General features: G+C 43.1%; 1 protein-coding gene across 1 annotated transcript; it reads left to right on the top strand.

Moving 5' to 3' along the window:
- Nucleotides 1–2,546: 2,546 nt before the first annotated feature.
- On the top strand, nt 2,547–11,656 carry LOC311059606 (putative E3 ubiquitin-protein ligase TRIML1; the record flags this gene model as incomplete). The annotated part of the gene is made up of 5 exons (XM_084077610.1): nt 2,547–2,702; nt 4,347–4,580; nt 5,654–5,673; nt 10,005–10,147; nt 11,079–11,656. 5 exons carry the CDS (start codon nt 2,547–2,549, stop codon nt 11,654–11,656), a joined length of 1,131 nt encoding a protein of 376 aa, XP_083933736.1.
- Between the last annotated feature and the right edge of the window lie 1,990 nt (nt 11,657–13,646).

Below are 13,646 nucleotides of genomic sequence, written 5' to 3'. Positions count from 1 at the left end.
TGAGTATACAGGGCTTGATACCGACTGTGACGCTGTGTTGATTTGCATGTGGCTATCTGGACATTGCATTAGTGTTCTAAATGCACTGGGTTTTCAAAAAAAAATTAAAAAAAATGCACTGGGTTTTCAAAGTGGGGGCCGGGGACCCCTGGTGGGTCCTTGAGGGGGTTCCAGGGGAACTTCAGCTAAATGATTGATGGTTAGATATAGCTAGGAACCAAATGGGCCCTTATGGGTCCATTTGTTTTTGTTACAAGGTTATAAAGCTCTGTATTCTGATAGCAGGCTAATCATTGCTATAGTGTTTGTTCAGTAATAGCGTCTCTTCAGTAAATAGAAAATGCATTTCCAGTTGAAGCACCAATTTCATTCAAAGTTTTATAGTGTTCCAGTTCCAGTTGTGTCTGCTTATTTGTTTTCTTTCGTCGCTTGTCCTGTATCCTGTACTAGCTCTCTCTCCCGATTGGATTAAATAGGCTCTATGCACAGCAGCCATATTGGAAAGAACTTTGGCCTCTTCTTACTTCCTTCACAGGTTTTGCCAATGATACTAATGAAGGCTTTTACGGTGGTTCTCAAACTTTTAATTTCAAGGACCCCCATAACTCTGAGAGTGTGCAAATGGAACCAAAAAAAAGAGTTACACACCTTTTTAAAATGCACAATATCACCCTGACTCTGTTAGACCAGAATGGAACAGAGCCTTCATTAGTATCATTGGTAACACCTGTGAAGGAGGTAAGAAGAGGCCCAATTTCTCTCCAAAATGGCTGCTGTGCATAGAGCCTATTGGTATCCTAACCTGAACAATTATTTTCTGTTTACTAAAATGCCATGGAGATGCGGGGATACCACTGTTACTGAACAAACACTCTATAATTATTTCTCTTTGAATTATCATCCTGTGGTCTGGGATGCGATGCCACTATGGTAACCGCCTTCCATTCCGACATCCCACTACTCTGACTACGTGGCTTCCGCGTGCGGTTAGGGTTAGGGTTAGGTATAGGGTTAGTAACCGTCGGAAAGGCGACATGTCGGAAAGCCGACATGTAACCTGCCACTATAATACCACTCTCATGAAAGCTGTAGTCCGTATGTTTAATGTCTCATGTCCTCTACAGTCCAATCTGGTGTGCCGTCTGCTTCAAATAACTTTATTGACATTGTGAACCAGTAGGTTTCCTACCTGACACCACAGTCTAAATGTCTCAAGAAGAGTAGGGAGAATCCCTCCAACCACTGTGTGTGTGTGTGTGTGTGTGTGTGTGTGTGTGTGTGTGTGTGTGTGTGTGTGTGTGTGTGTGTGTGTGTGTGTGTGTGTGTAACACATGTACTAGTTACATATCGTTGCTGTCGGGCTGAAACCTCTTATCTCCATATGTTGACTTTTTTCGTAAATGAATGCCCTACTTTATAATACAACAGCGTCACACAAAAGTACCCAAAAGTAGCAGATCCACAAGCTCCAAATGTGGTGCAAAGCGTCACGTTTTGAGCTTGCCGATCTGCTAGTTATTATTATTATTCTGAAAAGTAACAGTTTTGGACCATACAAGACAATACGAGACAATACTGTATATATATTAACATAGGCCTACTCTACCACAGATCCACAGATTGATTCAAATAATGTTTTATTCATCAACCCATTTAGACTGGGCGGGAACCCCTATACGTAACTATACCTCTCAATCTGGGAACCCCATTTGGGGTTGTTGTTGCTAAGTACAGTATAACATTTTTGAATGAAGTTTTTCAGAAAACTAGATTTAGAAGGGTTTTTTAGAATCGGCCTCAGGTCTAAATGGGTTTAAAAAAGTCCTGGATTGTAGCTTTAAAGTCATACTGTGTAACTTTTTCAATAGGCTGAGGCTCTATGCACAGCAGGCCATATTGGAAAGAAATTGGGCCTCTTCTTACTTCCTTCACAGGTGTTACCAATGATACTAATGAAGGCTCTGTTCCATTCTGGTCAGGGTGCTGATATCGTGCATGTTGGCTCACTGGAAACACTCCATTTTGGTTCCCAAATGGACCCGTACACTCTCAGAGTTATGGGGGTCCTTGAAAATAAGACAACCACTATGCCACACTAAATGGAACAGAGCCTTGATTAGTATCATTGGTAACACCTGTGAAGGAAGTAAGGAAGGGGCCCAATTCATTCCCAATATGGCTGCTGTGCATAGAGCCTATTATGCGAGGATGCGATGTGAGAATAGCCAACACCAACTGGATCGCTGCCCTCCACACCCATCTGTTTAGCATCAGGGTCTTATGAGCTCTGCAGCGTTGTTAGCTCCGCTGTCGCAGCGCAGCGTGTCTAAATAGGTGATGCGCCTCTTTCCCCTCCTAGCTGCGCCTTGGGTTGGCTGAACTTCAGTGCCCAGCCAGCCTGCCTGACTTTGCCTGACAGCCAGCTATGTGTAGGGTTAATAGTATTAATCGTATAAGATGACCAAAACAATGGACAACTTCTGCATGGAGAACTTTTCCTGTGCTTTCTCTCATGGTCTCCTGTCTGTTTTGGTTCTTGTCTCGTCATGCGGCCCCCCAAGGAAATGCTTGTCACGCAACAGAAGCAGCACCTGCAGAAACAGAGAGATGTCCTGGCCTACAGGATGAACAAGCTGACCGCCAAGCAGCAAGACATTGCAGTTAAGTCAATGAGACCGCCTACTGTAAATTACTGGTTCGGGGTATGGCGGCCCACATGGGTCCCTTAGCGGGGGGTTCATCTAAATGCTAGATTGTTAATCGTCACCATTATTACATGTACAAGGAAATACAACTAGATAACGTACAAGAATGTCTATTTTGATCGAGTTTCACTGTTATCTCCATACCTACAGTACATTTTGACATGACTGAAAGTAATAACATTAATCTGCCTGCATTTTCCTGTATGGTTAACTTCATGCTGGCACACAGAAACATGTAACCCCCCCCCCCCCACACACACACACACACACACACACACACACACACACACACACACACACACACACACACACACACACACACACACACACACCATTAATGTCAGTCAGCCATGTTCACCCTTCAATGGCATGTCTGCTGTAAAAAAGGTCTATTAATGGATTTATATGCATAGGGCTATAGTTCTAGTATGACTCCAGCTTAGGCTGGTGACTGACTTAACTAAAGGCTAATGTACTGCATGCTTTAGTATTTATACTGCTGTACAGCAGCGGGCAAAGCATAAATCAGGCTTTATAAGCTTGTTGCATGGCCGTGTCACCGGACAAAAATAACCTTATTTTTTTTACGAGTAGCCTATCCGCCCCACCCCTCCCCAAACTATTTCTGTTGGTTTGGTGTGAATGAATGGCGTGCCACTGCAACGACATTCAACTGACCCGGTGGCGACAAAATGGCAATGAACTAGAAACACCAGTTGGACGAAGGTCGTCCTTTTTATTTAACAACCGTCATTCTTCAGGTGTCAACCTGGTGTTAGTCAACTCTACCGTTTGTCACGGCAGGTCGACTGCCGAAGGAAATTGAACGTACCATACAGGGGAAGTACACACATATTGTGTAAATGAACAAATGTATTTATAGCCTACTGTGGCTCTAAGCCACAACAAATTAAGGGGAAACACACACAGGGTAAGGGGGAAAAGTGGTGATTTGTATTAACAAATGGTGAAAATTCCAAGCAAGGAATGTAGTTTCCAACATAAACAGGCAGGAAAACATGCTGCCCATTTTAACATAGGCTATCAAAGGCAATCAAACTTAAATACTCTTCTTTGCTGTGGAGGAACTACTATGGAAAGGGCAGTTTGTTTTCACTGTGTGGAGACAGTGGCCAGGTGTCTCCCCTTCCCCTGATTAACTCTGACTCCACCTTCCAAACGGCGCTGCAACAGAAAATAGTTACACAGAGCCCTGGCAAATTAAGGCTCCAGGGAACCGTCACAACACCAGTGTAACATTACATCAAATTAAATTCACACAACAGTGTGCTTTCAATGCACTTAAACCCTATATACTAGAGCCCTCAGGGCTCTGTTTTGGGGATGCTAGCATTTCCCTCTACACACCAAATCTCTCCGCCGAAAACCGCCGATCTACAAGCTTCCAAGGCATTACGTTGTGAGCTTGTGTAGAGCAGTTATTTTCAGCGAATGTTTGCCCCATAGTGACGCTAGGGTTCATGTGGTTAAAACAAAAAACTTAGAGTGCTTCCGAGCACGGGTGTGTGTGTGTGTGTGTGTGTGTGTGTGTGTGTGTGTGTGTGTGTGTGTGTGTGTGTGTGTGCGCGCACATGCATTCAGCTCACTCACGCCCTCAACACCTTGCTTTGTCCACGGCAGAAAAAGACGGAGGCGTTCAAAGAGAAGGTCAAGAAGAAGTACAAGGACATGAGGAGGGTCCTGGACGAAGACCTGAGGATCTCGCTGACCCACCTGGACATGGAGCAGGAGGCCTGCAAGACGCTGGTGGAGGAGAAGATCGAGCAGTGCTACACCATGAGCCAGGAGCTGGAGCAGCAGATCTCCAACATCAGCACCCAGCTGGAGAAAGACCAGCAGGAGCTCGGCGCTCAGGTGATAGTCCAGTGGTGGGAAAAGTACTCAAATGCTTTACTTAAAGGGGAATACCACTCATTTTCAACATTGAACTATGTCTTTAATACACCTTAGAGCTGTTGTGTGGAAATAAGAACAAGAATTGATTGAGGTCATGTGATCAGTGACATACGCAGGGTGTACTTTTGGCTCCGCCCCCTCAGCCAAAATCACAAAAAAAATTGTGGTATTCCCCTTTCAGTAAAAGTATCAATACTGCAATGCACTTGAGTAAAAGTACAAAAGTGTTGGCATCAAAATGTACTTAAAGTACCAAAAGTGAAAGTACAAACAAAATGAAAATAGCAGATCTACAAGCTCACAACAAATCTACAATAGCCGATCTACAAGCTCACAACAAGTTGTGAGCTTGTAGATCGGCTATTTTGTAGATCGGCTATTTTCAAATAGCCTATGTATTAAATAGGGCTAAAGTGGTTAATGTATGTTTTATATTGTCATAATTTATATTTGCAAAGTAACTAGTGAGTAAAGTTTTCAAATAATTGTAATGGAGTAAAAGTACAATATTTGCCTCTGAGATGTAGTGGAGTAGAAGTAAAAGTACTGACAATTGCAAATACTCCAGTAAAGTAAAAAGTACCTCAAAATTGTACTTAAGTACAGTAGTTGAGTAAATGTACTTAGTTACTTTGCACCACTGGGTGAAACTCACAACCAACATTGACACTGTTGTTGGTTTATCTCTGTTGTCTCCCTCTCCTGACAGAGAGAGGTAATTGCAACAATATCATACAGTTTCATTAAAATATAATTGTATTCATTAAAAAAAAGTCCCAGTTTGTTGTAACTTTAACCCTAAACTTGAAAACTAAAATATGTGGTGTTCTCAAGCCTGTTTGGATGATCAGAAATGACAGCTGAGGGAAGAGGGAACTGATATCCAGTGTGCATGTCATGAGACCAAGTCCTTCACATTTGAAATGTTTCATTGAACATAATTAAGTACATGTATTAGTCTTAGGCTAAGCATCTTAACTCATGTACGCATCTATAACTGTAATATTTTTGTTCTTGTTTTCCCTATACAGAGTGCTGAAATGGAGAAAAAGTAAGTCCACCTCAGGAGATGAGGACTTTGCTGCCTCCCTGCCCCGTAAAATGAGTGTGAACTATGCATAATACATTTTTAGAAAACATGACCACCTCACCTCTTGAAGTAGTTTGAATGGCTGTTACGCTGTGACATGTACAGGACATTTTGAATGGGCTGTTCAAGATGGGACACAGACAGACTTGCAGTGTTTGGGGGTTTCCGCAGCTTTTGGGCATATTGTATAGTTCTATTCAATTATAATACTTTATAATAATATATATATACATATATATATTAACTATGAAAAAAAAACAAAATATGTAATATTGCTATCTATACTGTACTGTACATCAACTGAAGACACATTATGTTTGTTTTTGATGACTGGTGATACGCAGATGTCTCTATATTGGACTCAGACCCCCAGTATATTTTATGAATTCATTTAAGAAATGTGTGTTTTATTGTGACAGTGACATGATGAGTGTGTGAATTTGTGTATATACAGTATAGGGCCACCTTGACACAATTGCAATTAAAATTAAGGGGTGCGTTTGGATATAGCACTGAGCGCACTGGCCAATACAAACTAATACGCGCTCCCGTGTGCATTTACGAACGCACCCTAGAGCAGAATGTATTGAACTAAATCTACAGTATTACACAAGTGACAAAGATTAAGATCACTTTTGCCAGTAGACGTAAGCCAGTGATTTACAGTAAGAGATACAGATCAAACCGACCCAGATATTGTCTCTGTAAACTATTTTAGACTTAAGATTCTAAAGAAGAAACAGGTTTAGTAACTTTGGTTTCTTAACAGATACAATCACTCTTTGAAACACTCCCTTTATCTGTTTACATGACAGAGACTGCTTTGATGAGGTTGTGAACGAGCATAATGGAGATTATCTCCATGAAGGACTTTGTGTCTTTGTGGTGGTGTAATTGCCAATTGTTGATACATGTTTCATCAGAAAATTCCAATTGGGTGAACAGTTACGTTAGAACGATGACTTGATTACATTTTTTTCCAGTGTTGCTACACATCTGTGCTGGACAAAACCCATGAGTCATCCATCATGACTCATCATAACTCTCTATCTACAGTAGCCTACCAACAGCCGTGTTGCCATGTCCGCTATTTGACTGAAAGTACAAAAGTATTGGTATCAAAATGTACTTAAAGTACCAAAAGTAAACAAACTAAAATGTTTGAAAATAGCAGATCTACAAGCTCAGATCTACACGCGTCGCGATGCGACACGTTGTGAGCTTGATTGATTGATTGATGTACTTTATTTAGTAAGACATGAGAACGCCTGCTTCCTTCCTTGTTCAATTTGGACAACTTTGAAAAACCATGGCGTTTCAAAACGGGAGCCATTTGGCTCCACACTGACGGCATGGCTGCTGGTCAGTGTTGCAGATTTTGCGAGAGAAATAATCAACCAGGTCTATGAAAACAAGCCGAAAAGAAGTGACTAACACATGAGCACTTTAAACCTGTATCGGAGGCTCTATAGACCCCTTAACAGACGACGTCACACTGATAAGAACCAGTATGCGTGCAACCAGTATGCGCTAAATGAAACCCATTCTATCAGGTCTCGCCAGGACGTGCCACACTAGCCAACACACAAGAGGGGGTTGGGGTGTGCTGAAACTAGCGCACCCCGAAACAACAGGTTGGAAATTGATTGCGTGAAACAATCACCTGCGCATCCAGTCTCAATGTTAGTAAACAATTAATTGGTCTATACACAGCAGCCATATTATGAAGACATTCACAGGTGTTACCAATGATATTAATGAAGGCTCTGTTCCATTCTGGTCGAACAGAGTCAGGGTGCTGATATTGTGCATGTTGGCTCACTGGAACCACTCTGTTACTCCAGTGGGTCTACACAGTTAGGGTCCAGGGACCCTCATGGGCTTCCAAATGGCTCCTTACAGGTGTGTAACTCTGAGAGTGTACAAATGGAACCAAATGGATTTGTACACTCTCAGAGTTATGGGGGTCGTGGAAACCACTGTGCTATGGAACAGAGCCTTCATTAGTATCATTGGTAACACATGTGAAGGAAGTGATAATATCTTGGCGAAAAAAGTGACAAATATTTTTTGAAACATTTTAGCAACACAAATCTAGTACGGGGGTCCCTGATGTTTTCAGATGGGGGTACGTGGACAATTACATTTGCTGGGTCCTTGACATGAAAATGTTTGAGAACCACTGAGAACCATTAGGAAGCACGCCCAAATAAGCAACTACACTTGCTTATTTGCCCAGAAAACCATAACCCGCAACCAGTGGTGTAAAGTAACTAAGTACATTTACTCAAGTACTTTTTTACTTTACTGGAGGATTTCCAATTTAACTTTTACTTTTACTGCACTACATCTCATAAGCAAATATTGTATTACTCCACTACAATTATTTGAAAACTTTAGTTACTAGTTACTTTGCAGATATAAATTATTACATTATTAACAGGGGTGCACATAACTGGTGCGCAGGTGCGCATGCGCACCCAAAATAAAAAATGCGCACCACATCAGGCGACGCGAGGCGCTTTTGCGCACCAACAGATGGGACAGGAATTTCCAAGCTTTTATTTTTTAGCAAAACTCAAAAATAAAAGCCTGGAGATCGAGGCTAGGAATTTACTTCCTGAAGCCACACTCACACAATCACTCTAAAGCACCCGTCGGCCCATGTACAACCATTAGGCACAGGGGTAGAGATATGACTCGCGCCGCCTCGCATCGCATCGCCTCGCATTGCCTCGCTGTGTGCACGCAGCCAGCAGCGGCTGTTAGAGGCACTCGTCACCGATGATGAACGCACCGTAATGGTGCAAAATATGCCGTGAACGTCCCAATCTGGCGGATAAAATAAGCGCAGCAGCACAGGGCACCAACCTTGGGGGCTTTATCTAACAGCGTGAGAAAAAAAACGGCGAAAATCGGCGGAATGTAGAAGCAGAGCGTCCTTTTTTTCTCGCGGGACGGGCGCCATGCGCACCAAGTCACATGTCCAGGTGCTCTTCTGCGTACCAGACCTAAAAAGTTATGTGCACCCCTGATTATTAAACATACATTAACCACAAGGCTTCAAACATCCCAAAACAAACTAAGGCTACTTCTTGGCCTCAAACACCGAACCCATCTAACCCCTGCTCACTTTGCTAGGATTAGATGGCTTAGGGTTGAGGACAGAGTACAGCAACTTAAAATGGGCCTGGTCTACAAGATACGCCACAACATTGATCCCCCTGTTTTTTTCAAAATACTTCCAAAACGTAAATGAAGTCCACGATCATAACACCAGAGGAAGCTCCACGGATCATGTTCAACCCCGATTTGGCACAACAAAGGGAATGAACTCGTTCTCATGTGGAATGCCCTACCAAAAGGAGTAAAGGAGTGTAAAACCCTACTCACTTTCAAAACTGCCCTAAAGAAACACCTTCAGGAGACTGCAATTCGAAAATGGCCCCTGTCAAAGTCTTAGCCTAACCCACCCTCCCCGAACTCTTCCACTTTTTTCTCTTGTACATGTTGTTTATTTTTCATACCAGTAACCTGTAAGCTGTTTGTATGACATTCTGTATAGTAGTGTGTATCTGTCTTGTCTCTTTTATGTCATCATGATTTGTATGCATGGGGATCTTATTTTAAACAAGCTTAGTGCTTTATGAGCCTTCCAGTTTAGTAGACCTTGTATTGTGCATGTGTACTTCCATGTACTGTTGTTCTCAGCTGCACACCTTTCATTTTGTTATGAGATTGTGGGATATTTCTGCCTCAGGAATGACAGGAAACATACTCCAGTCTCTAGAGACACTTAGGTCAAACTTGTCCCACTTGAGTGATTCACTATTTTGAACAAATGTATTTTTCAAATGTAAAAAGAGCCATTTTAAAGGGATAGTTCACCCCCAAAATGACTTTTTCCCAATCGATTAGTCACCCCATGGAGACTTGAATTCATGGATATTTTTTTTGTTTTTGTCGCATTCCAACAATAAGACAATAATTTCATGACCGGCAGCGGTTCCAGTAGGAGACACAAAGAGTCTCCTTTGCGCTGGTCATCAAATTATTGGCTTATGAATGCGACAAAAACAAATAAATATCCATGAATTCAAGTCTCCATGGGATGACTAATCGATAGGAAAAAAAAAAACACATTTTGGGGGTGAACTATCCCTTTAAATCAGTTATTTTAGCTATAGTATAGTATAGTATATAATGGGCTTAAGTGGTTAAAAAAATGTTTTTATTTTATTGTAAATATAACCCTGATTTTAATGCTAACCAACTACTGTTACATTTATCAGAATCTCAGAGACTCTGAAGTGGACCGACCCGGCTCTGATCCAGATGGACGAGTTCAAGAACGAGCAGCTTCTCAGTCAGACCCTCAACCTGCTGCTGTTCATCCGCTCGCAGGTCCCTGTCACCAAGAGACTGTTCCAATGTTGTGAGTTCACACGCACACACGCCACCCTAGCAACCCCTTATTTAACCTAGTAACCACCTAGAAGCCACATAGCAACAACCCTGCCATAGTAAGCCTTGCAGACTCAGAGCCACGTGGCCCATAGGGCAGGAGCATATCTCCCATTTCTGTAGCGTGAGGCGATTTGATACAAGTACACCCCCTGGACATGACGCTAGTACGTAGCAGGGACTTACTGTACCCCTAATCCAACCTTTGATGCTGGGTGCCAAGCAGTGAGGTATTGGGTCCCATTTCTATAGTCTTGGGTATGACCTGGCCCAGGGAATCGAACCACCGCGTCCCAATCTCGTGTTTTTACCTATAACTGCACCGATCTGTGTAAAACCTTGCCCTGCATTTTTCACATCTGGCTTTTATAACGCCACCAGGAGGCTGACTGGTATAAAACATTTTTTTTTAATATTACTCCTTCAGATTTTATCCAAATTTCACACAAATCGGTACACATGATCTCTATAGTCATGTGATCAAGACGAATCTGTTTAATTTTTCATATTCCATCCTGATTGGGTAAGATTGACATCTAAAGTTTGCTGGAGTGGTTTTGAACAAAATGCCGCAAATCATGAACGTCTGCGTCCGATTGCGGTGAAACTTTCACGACATTCACACTACGTTGAGGAACAAATGCCACCCTTTCAACATTGCCCAATTATAGCCGCACCAGGAGGCCGATTTTTGCGAAACGTTTTCTTTTATATTATTCCCACAAATTTTGTCCAAACATCACGCAAATCGGTACACATTATGATCAAGACGGATCCGTCCCATTTTTCATATTCCATCCTGATTGGTGAACATTGCTGGCCCACAATAACCTATACCTGACCTGGCGGAGACCTGTGCTCTGAGGAGCCCTTTTTCTAGTTGTTGTTTTTTTTTGGCACAGATGCTGCAGATGTTGCCCTGGACCCCAACTCGGCCCACCCCAAACTGATGATCTCCCCGAAAGGTGACACGGCCACCTACACGGACACCTGGCAGGAGGTCCCCGAGACGGCGTCGCGCTTCGACACCACCCTGAACGCCGTGAGCAGCCAGAGCTTCAGCGAGGGCCGCCACTACTGGGAGGTGGAGGTGAGCGGCAAGACCTACTGGGAGCTGGGCCTCACCTACCCCAGCATCCCCCGCAAGGGCCGCGAGGAGTACTGCTGGCTGGGCCGCGGGAGCCAGTCCTGGTGCGTGGAATACTTCGACGGGGACTACACGGCCTGGCACGACGGTGTCCCGCACGAGCTCCCTCTGGTGGCGGGCCAGCGGTTCACTCGCGTCGGGGTGTATTGCAGCTTCCCCGGCGGCCTGGTGAGCTTTTTCGGCGCCGACACCATGACGCCGCTCCATTGCTTCTGCGCCGGCACGTTCAGGGACGTCCTCCTGCAGGCGGTGTGCCCCGGGCACGACAACCAGGGCACCAACTGGAAGCCTCTTCAGATCTGCAACGCTTCCCGATCCGCCCCGACGCTTTGAGGGGCTGGGCCCGGGAATTCCCCCACGCAGGTGGAAATTATGGACTGGAATGTCAGGAATGTGCTTTGCTTCAGGACGTCAGTGGATATTCTGGCAATATGACACAGCATCAGCTGTTTATGTACTGGAACAGGTGCAGGACAAAATCTAAGTAACTTACGCTAGGAAAACTACTTTCTGCGAGTTAAAGGGGCATGAAACCCCAGGCTGATTTTGAAGTTTGTTTCCAGGTCAGGGTAAACATTACAGCAGATTAAAAACACGGCAGGCTAGTAAGCAACCCAGCTGTGGCTAATCACATGAATAATGGGTGTGTTCGATTCAGGTGTATCCAGAGCCACAGTAGTCAATAATACTGTCAATGAACACTTGCCTAAATGTTGTTTGCATCAGTGGTTATCAAACATTTTGATATCAAATTAATGTTTTAAGCTGCAGACCCCCCATCTGAATATATATATATATCTTTTTTTCCCCCCACATTCTTTCAAGATTTGCAAATCCCAAAAAGCCCATGTATCTAGGGTTAAAGTGGTTACGGTAAATAGATGTTGATGCTATTAGCTAATTTAGCTGGGGACCCCCTGGAAGTCCTTGACCCCACCTTGAGAACCACTGGTTAACATCTCTTTTTGTTTTTAAACCATGCTGTAGTTTTTAAACTGAACTGGAAAACAAACTACACTCTCATATAGGGTTCCATACTTCTTTAACCTCCCATAACCTCTTTACCTGATGAAGAGGTGCTTATTGCTTCATATTTAGATAAACACAAGGAAAGGTGACAAAAAAAAGAACCACACTCACAACTCATTACACAATTCTTGATGTTTAATACAATAAAATAAGGTTTACATAAGCATTCCTCTGATCTTTAAGTAATTTAAACAATGTTATCGCCCCAGATTCAAAAGTGGGGCCAGATTATAGTTTATTTCTTCCATTCATTTATCCAAATCTTTTCAAATATATTCCTGAGGACAATAGCATTTAACACCGGAAAAGCATTAAAAAATTTTACCTCTAAAAATAAAATTTGTTTTCCCTTCAATTCCATTCCAAAACAAGTGGAGCAAAACAGTCCTTTAAGTACAGGTTGGGCACTACATCACCGATAAAGAGATCCATGCATTGAGAGGATTCAAGAGTTGTGTGTGTTGTATACAGCTACAATATGTAAAATGTTAAGGCTTAAGTTATACTTCATCGTATCGCCGGGGGAGGGGAAAAAAATTGATGTGTCACACGATACATCACGTTTTTCCGTCGAAAAAGATCAGTTTTTGTGAGCGACACAGTCGTACAACAAAGTATGAATTAGGCTTCAACCAGAGAGAACTGAGCACTGAGAAATAGAGTGTAAGTGTTGGAGATAATAATAAAAAAAAAGAAAAGACTGATGATTCAAAAAAAGTACAACGACTGAAAAAAAGGAAAAATAGCAAAGAAATTCAAGCTAGCACCTAACTTTATACCCGACGTAACCTGACACCATGCAGTCGTGTGGATAATGCAGACTGTGTATGCAGCGACGTGGGCGTGTGCGGCGTGGATGCGTATAGTGCACTGGTTCTCAATGTCGGGTCCGGGGACCACCATGGGCGTCCAAATGGACCCCATTACGGGTCTGTGCAACCGGAATCCTAGGCGGGCTCATTAACCATTCAGCTTTCATGTTGTGGCTATTTCCGAGATTCGCTGAGCTAAGCTATACTCAAACCCCAATCTACACTGTACTAAGTGCTTCTTTAACTCTGAGTGTGTATAAATGGAATTTGTACACTTTCAGAGTTACATACCCGTTAAGGGTCCATTCGGACCTCCCGGTGGTCCCCGAACCCGGCGTTGAGAAACAGTGAATGCTCAGACTTTGTCACTACCAGTAATAGCTGCCTCCGTGATTGACAGACAAGACACATCACGACTACGGGACAAAAACGCAAAGTGTTAATGGCAGAAAACAATATGTGTGTGTTATAATGGCCCTCAG

Source organism: Gymnoscopelus microlampas, assembly GCF_963454915.1.
Source record: "Gymnoscopelus microlampas genome assembly, chromosome: 14".
NCBI classification, from domain to species: domain Eukaryota; kingdom Metazoa; phylum Chordata; class Actinopteri; order Myctophiformes; family Myctophidae; genus Gymnoscopelus; species Gymnoscopelus microlampas.
Note: the sequence above shows the minus strand (reverse complement) of the source record. Positions and strands in the feature narration are given on the sequence as shown.